This window comes from Nansenia antarctica (genome assembly GCF_963989245.1).
Source record: "Nansenia antarctica genome assembly, chromosome: 4".
Classification (NCBI taxonomy): Eukaryota; Metazoa; Chordata; class Actinopteri; order Argentiniformes; family Microstomatidae; genus Nansenia; species Nansenia antarctica.
Genome location: NC_137689.1, coordinates 46,105,802 through 46,113,301, shown reverse-complemented (window position 1 = coordinate 46,113,301; position 7,500 = coordinate 46,105,802). Strand labels below are relative to the sequence as shown.

The window sequence follows — 7,500 nt, the reverse complement described above, 5'->3', positions numbered from 1 at the left end:
TAGTGTATTCATTTTGGTAATACAGCATTTAGTTTTTTCATTCGTTAATTAACTGTATCAGCAATTAATTAGAAATGTGTAAAAAAAAAAAAAATGTGTCAGCTAGTTTTTTGCAACCACAAAGCTTCTCTGTCTCTAGTCTTTTGTCTCTTGTCAGAGAGAGACAGAGAGAGACAGAGAGAGAGACACAGAGAGACTGAGAGAGAGAGAGAGACAGAGAGAGAGAGACAGAGAGAGAGAGAGAGAGAGACAGAGAGAGAGCCAGAGAGAGAGCCAGAGAGAGAGAGACAGAGAGAAAGAGACAGAGAGAGAGAGAGAGAAAGAAAAAAGACAAAGACAGCATACACACATACCCAGACATATTGTACGGGTGTCTCTCTGCTCTGTGCATGGCCTGGGCGTTGCATGTGCATGGCTCTCAGTCAGTCCTGTGTGTCTGAAACAAGAAGAAAGACCGTGGTGGAACTGATGGATCTCTGCTGGTTGGTATGGAAACGGATCTCTCTCCCGAGCACAATCGTTCAGTGACATCACACCAGGAGCTGCTGTTCCCCAGCGTCGCCAGACTGAGATGTCATCAGTCAGGATTAGAAGCGTATCATTGCAGCCCGCCTAGTGGAATACTACCCATCTGGGCTTAGGAGTATTCTAATGAGGGTGAATTAGGCAAATTCGAAATTGTTCAAAGCCGGTGAACAAAAACTCATTTTCTTAATTAAGCATCATATTTCTGCATATTTTTACCCTAATGAAGTCATATCACACAGACATTTTCCATTTCGAACAACTGAAGCAGAGATACTGGGAATATCTTTTTAAATCGAGAAAAAAAACGCTTTGTTCATTTGATCGCTACGGATACGGTATTCGCTACTGTTACGACCGCAGAAACACTGCAGTCTTACTTAGAGTATGTCAGGTTCCAGAGCCTTCAGAGCTCCCATAGAGCTCTAACTGACAGAGCTCTGCCAGAGGATTACTCCTCTCCTAGAGACCCAGACAGCCTACACAAGAGGCCTCTCCATCACTCTCGGAGCTCGGGGGGTGGGATGGGGGGAAGAGGGGCGGTGACAGCCCAGATATTCCACTCTAAAGAAGCTCGGATGGCTAAAGCCCCCGCTGATAACATCCCAAGCCCTGATTTGTTGTCTGTGTAAAAAAACGGAGTCTGAAAACCGCTCGAAACCGCTGTGAATTATGGGTAATGAAGCGTAACATGAACCTCCGGGGAGAGGCTGGCGCTGATCTCACCCCCCGACCACCTGCTCCCCCCCGGAGTCGCCATGAACGACGGGACAAAAACGCCCCCAGGTTTTTGCAGTGCGCCAAATGACCGCCGACTCCTCCGTGATTCTGTCAGAGCCGCCCCCCCGCAGAAGAGAGGCCGGTCTGAAGGCGTCTCATCGCTCTGCGACCGCCGCAGACACCCACCCGAGTCGTTAAAGATCGCCCCCCGATGACGCACTTCCCTGCCTCGAGTGAATCCCAACGGTACAACTAGGAACTAGCTAATCGAAATGAGATTTAAGAGAACATACAGATAACTCTCCCCTTAAGTAAGACAACTCCCGACACGCTGCGCGGCACGCCAGCTAGGTCTCTACCGCCAGAAGACGTAAAAAATCCACTGATTGAAATCCACCGAGGGAAGATGATTCGTAATAATGTTCCGTCCTGTGTCCCCTTAGAGGAGGCAAAGTGACAGAACAGGATGTACTGTATGTATAGCAGTCTCTCTGCTGGTTCCCCCCCTTGGTTTACGGCCCCCGTGGTTCTAGACTCGTCTCTCTCTCTCTCTCTCCCTCTCTCGCGTGTGTAGCTGTCGTATGTGGACGCAGAGGGGAACCCCATCGGCGTGGTCCAGATGACCTTCCTGAGGCTGCTGAGCGCGGCGGCCCGTCAGAACATGACCTACAACTGCTACCAGTCAGTGGCCTGGCACGACCAGGACCAGGACAACTACGACAAGGCCATCCGCTTCCTGGGATCCAACGACGAGGAGATGTCCTACGATAACAACCCTTACATCAGGGCCCTGGTGGACGGCTGCGCGGTGAGTAATAATAATAGTAATAATAATAATGCATTTTATTTGTATTGCACTTTTCATTCAAAAAGAATGTCAGAGTGCTACAAAGAGAAAAAACAACAACCGTAAAAACATAATAAGTTAAAAACAAAACCACCTAAAAACATAATTAGTGTGTGCGTGTGCGGGTGTGTGTCTTGGCGGTAAAAAGTACAGTATGTTGCTTGTACATTTGGGATATTGTGTTACGCCATCCAAGTTGTTTGGATGTTTAGTTGGTTAGAAAGCCGTGTGTGGGGAGGTTCATCCTGGCTTACTGCATATCGTGAGCTTAGAATTATATGGTTCTATCTCCGTTTAGGGTAGTTCAGAGATATTGAGCGTCAAAGTTTTTACATTCCATTATGTTTTGTGAGATGGAACCTTTGTATTTTATTAATTACTAACTCAACATTTCAACATTTTAAAAATAACACCACACAGGCATTAATAAACACCTAATGGATCAGATTATGTAAAAAACTCAATTTTGCCCCCCCCCCAAAAAAAGAACCTTATAATTCTAACGTCACGATTTTGATTGGCTTCAGAGTTGTAGAATCTTCTCCTACTATACTTTCTCACACTCTTCCTTTTCTTCTTCTCTCCCTCTCTTTTACAGTTGAAAAAGGGCTATGAAAACACAGTACTTGAGATTAACACGCCAAAGGTGGAACAGGTGCCGATCGTTGACATCATGTTCAACGATTTTGGCGGAGCCGCGCAGAAATTTGGATTTGAAGTGGGCCCTGTCTGCTTCCTGGGCTAAAGACTGCTTTCTGAACCATCGGAGCGAAAAAAAACAAAACATATTTGTTTTCTCAAAAAAACAAAAATACATGAAATGAAATAGGACAATGTTTATTTTGTAAAGCATTCTTTTTTTTCCAAAAGCAACAAAGTATGAATAAAAAAAAATTCAAGATGAGATAAATTTCTATAGGATTTGATAAGGATAATAAAAACAAAAAAGAGCAACCTTGTAACCTCAGTGTGCCCTCTCCATCACATGCAAGTTTTGAAACTGGATAAGTCAGATACTTACCCCCTCGCCCAAATCGACGATCTCCTCCCACTTCCAGCGCACTTGACGTAGATCCAGTCTTGTTGTCCACGCGGCCGAGGCGAACCCTGGAACGTGACGTGTTTCAGAAGGTCAGGGTATTCGCCATGGACTCCATCTGACGTGGCGGTTTGCTTTCTGTAGTGTCCATCTCTGTTTTTCTCATCTTTTACTCCACTTTGAATTCATTCATCGTTCATCGTTCGCTCATTCATTTTGGAAGCTTTTGTTTTGTGCATAATTGTCTCCCCATTCTCTTGAATGGAGCTTATATATATAAATATATATAAATATTTTTTGTATGTTTGTAAGTACGTTCTGTATATTTTTCCTGGTAATGTTTATTGATTCTGGCTTCAAAACGTGCATGTGACCTTTACAAGTGTGAGGTAGGAGATGATGGTTATTGGAATAAATCAAAATGGCAACAACACAAAAAAAGTTAGAAATTCGATTTGTAAATTGAGAAGAAGGAGGGAGTGCTTTCTTGCTGCAGGTGTGAAGCACAACTTGTAATTTAAGAATCGAATGACAAATAAAAGACCGAAAAAAAGCTCTGCGCTTTTATGTAAGAGTTGATTTGCATAAAGAACGAAACAAAACATTCCTCCTCTTGTGTCCTCCTGAACAAAGTGCCTATTTTGGTGGCAGTTGGAGATCTATTAACTTAATAAACAGCTTTTATCTTTTTTTCCCGATTTTTTCCATATTTTTCTCTATCAAACTATATATGCAACGGGAGATGATCTCACATTTCAAAGAAACAAACAAATCAGAACTTAGGTGCTACTTTCTCTCCTCTGAGGTGCTATGTATTTTTGTCTAGTTTGTGTTGTTTGAATGACAGTAGCCTAATGGCCATGTTAACCCATTGCCATTTCACCCATGACCTTCTTAGCCACCACCTCTGACACAAGAAGATCTTTGCTGCATCCTTATTTATGTTCAGGGGTGTTTCTATGCATGCCAGTTCCCTTCGTATTCATTCATTCATTGTTCTTTTACAACTGGTATTTCCTTTTTTAGGGCTTTTCACACATAAAAACAAGTCTTACACCGTCTGAACTTACTGCAGCTCTTGGCATGTGCTGGTGGAAATATGAGGTTGTTATCAGTTGTCAAAAAGGTGCTAATATTTTCAACTTAACTGTACTGTAGAAAGTGTGGAGAAATGTCTTAAAGAAAGAAAACATAGATATGGTACTACAACGTGTGCATATCATGGTTCCAAGACTTGGTGCATTTTGTGAATGGATCTCAGTGTTCGGTGTTATGTGCAATGGATCATCTTTTTCACATGAAGCCTTTTCCTGCTTTCTTTCTTGGGAGTAGGGGTGGAGGTGTCTGGTCTGAAGGGGGTTATGGGGTGGAGGTGTCTGGTCTGAATGGGTTTATGGGGTATCATCTCCTTTGAGTATTCCAAAGCACATGGCCACGGAACAGTTTCAAGTGTGTTTGTACCTGAAACCCTCAACTACCCTGCCAAAGGTTTTCTTTTTACATAGCTTTACGTTCCAAGAAGGTCAAGAATCCACTTCTTTATTTTTTAAATCACCACTATTGAGAAATAATAGGTCAGAATATGCTTAAATTAGATTCCTCATTAAAGTATGATTTTTTTGTTTTGTTTTTTTAAGTGATTTAGTGCTAATACTCCACCAGTTTTGCCAGCTTCGGTGAAAGAAAAAACCAGATGAAAAGCTTGTTTTTGCTTCTGATTTATCTGTTTACTTTCTTTTCCCCATAGTTATTCCCTTTGTACAAACTATGCACTCTGTCTGCTTTAACCACTACAGCCTCCTCCACAGAACCTTTTACTGCTTGTAGCTTGTTACCGTTATGTTTTTATTTTGTACCTTTAGATATGTGACTTGAACCATTTCTGTTAAGAAAAACTCAGTACACTTATAGATCATTGGTTTTTATTTTTCATTTTGATGCAGCACACCAAATTTAATACTTCGCTCTCAATAAAAGGACAAAACATTTTTTTGTAAATTTTCTGAAACAGCAATGATGCTGCCAATAAAGTTTTCTTTTTAGTTTTTGTTGTTTTTGTTGTTTTACGTTTGTCTGTTTGTTTGTTTGTTTGTTTGTTTGTTTTTATGGTCTTGTCAAACCTGTGTAAGAGAGGATAGAAGATATATTGGTTTTTATGTCAATAAATTCAAGTTTACTGTGGCCACCCACTCTTGTATGTCTTTTGAAGCATTAAAACCTATCTGTATGCATGAAATTGTAAAGTTTTTTTCTCTTGTTGTTACTTTAGAATGATGATCTCCAACCCACGTTTTTATTATTCAAATACATCGATTTTCGAATGCTATAAATTAAAAAAAGGTCATGTCCATAATTGTGAAGTGGAGAGAGAATGATCATATTGTAACTCTCTTCGAAAGCAAATGTTGGTTTGTAGTATATTTATTGTATTATTTAAAAATAAATGTTAATTGACACCATAGTGTAAGTGAGAGGCCCCCTCTTTATATTGGAAGCTGATTTATCGTTTAATGTTTCGTTAATCGTTAAATGTTTTCAGTCACATTTTTGTTCTTTTCAAAGATTAGAACTCATTTTATATTAATTACCTGAAGACTGGCATATGATCCGAAACTCAGCAATGAAGGATGACGTGGATATATTTTTTTTTTTGGGGGGGGGGGGGGGGGGGGGGGTTATGATTTATAATTTTTTCCTTTTGCAGATTTCTGAAAGACTTGTCAACTTAACATTCACCAGTCAACATTCAGACAGGTATCTCAGAGAGACTCTCACCACATGTTCTGAATGCAGAGATTCTTGAAAGTGAAGAAACATTTGTATTGATATGTTTTGCTGTCTCTCTCTGCGGGGAGGTGGACCGTTGGAAAATTGGAGGAGGAAGTCCTTGTGCAATATAAATCAGGTAAGGTGTCAGTCAATCTACTGCATCATATGCCTAACCCCTTTAGTTCAACAGATGCTTGAATTCTTGTGTGTGTGTGTGTGTGTGTGTGTGTGTGTGTGGTGTGTGTGTGTGTGGTGTGTGCGTGTGTGTGTGTGTGTGTGTCTGTGGTGTGTGTGGTGTGTGTGTGTGTGTGTGTGTCTGCGATGTTTTAAGAGCTCTACTGTTTATCCTTCCCATGAGACACGGGTCCTCCAAGTCCTTCGATTGCTTTTCTCTTTTACTACACTACTCCCACATCCTATCATCCTATCCCAGTGTTCATATCCCCTCAACAACCCTGTCTAGCCTTGTTACTGGCCATGTGTCTTTTGGAATGGGACTACTACAAACCAGAAACCCCCTCCTCCAGATAGCTAATGTGCCTCCCGCGCTCCTCTAGAACTGGGGTGTATCATAATGGATGGGGCAGTGACATGGGAAACGACAGGAATTGGAGTGGAATTGACTTCCATCGCCATTGGACAAGGACTTCTATACACCATATCGAGCGGTGAACGTTGCATTTAAACGATGACCTCGCGAAGCAAACCTATTATCCACTAGTTCACCCCTGGGCCCTCTCTCAACCCTGATCATGACCGGGATGACGTTCTGTTCCTGGAGCCCTCATTAAACTCACCCTCAGCGGAGGGAGGTAAACACATCAAGGGGAGGTACTAGTCGACTGCATGATGTATTTCTGCATCAATATGTCATGCTACATTTATAGGGATGGGATGTATCTGTGTACTGTATATTGGTGTGTATATACCGGAGCTGAATTCAGGGTAAGCAAACATCTCAGCGTCGGTGCTTCTCTTGAAATGAGCCTGGGATGTTTTGTTATGCTATGCTGTGGATCCCTGGCCCACCCGCGGCAGTAGCCTACGCGGTAACGCTAATCTGATTTGGAGCTATCCCACCGTGCATCACCCCTTTCTCACATCGATTGGGCTCCTCTGACTGATTTATAGTAGGCTAAAGTATATTTTAGATACTTTTATTACAAAAGGGGGGGGGGGGCAGGGGGGTAGAGACGATTCTCTGTCGGAGCTCAGATGAGTCTGAAAGGTCCGCAGGGTCAAGTGGCAGACAGATGAGTGAAACGAGGGAGGAAACTCCAGTCTAAATGTGTAATTGCTCTGAGCCTGTGGATCTTTGTGCAAGAGAGGCCATTCATTTCCCAGGCCCCTGTGCTATTGACCTACATACATACGAATCAGATAAGAGAGAGGGAGAGAGAAAGAGAGAGAGAGAGAGAAATAGAGAATGGAGTTTTTCTAGGAAGGATACCAGGCTCCACACTGAAGCTCTGTTTGATGGAGATTGAAGGTTTGTGTGTGGCTAGAGATCTGTGTGTGCGTGTGTGTGTGCGTGTGTTGTGACTTGTGAGGTCAAGGATGGAGCATTCATGATTGCGTCTGCTGCCAAGCCTATCCATAT

General features: G+C 42.3%; 1 protein-coding gene across 1 annotated transcript in view; it reads left to right on the top strand.

Moving 5' to 3' along the window:
- Positions 1-4,468, top strand: part of LOC308155107 (uncharacterized protein) — a 52,273-nt gene extending 47,805 nt beyond the window's left edge. The window contains exons 58-59 of the mRNA XM_080528350.1: positions 1,820-2,053; positions 2,691-4,468. Of these exons, the coding sequence (XP_080384476.1) occupies positions 1,820-2,053; positions 2,691-2,837 (381 nt within the window). The 3' untranslated portion in view covers positions 2,838-4,468. The remainder of the gene's footprint in view (positions 1-1,819; positions 2,054-2,690) is intronic.
- The last annotated feature ends 3,032 nt before the right edge of the window (positions 4,469-7,500 follow it).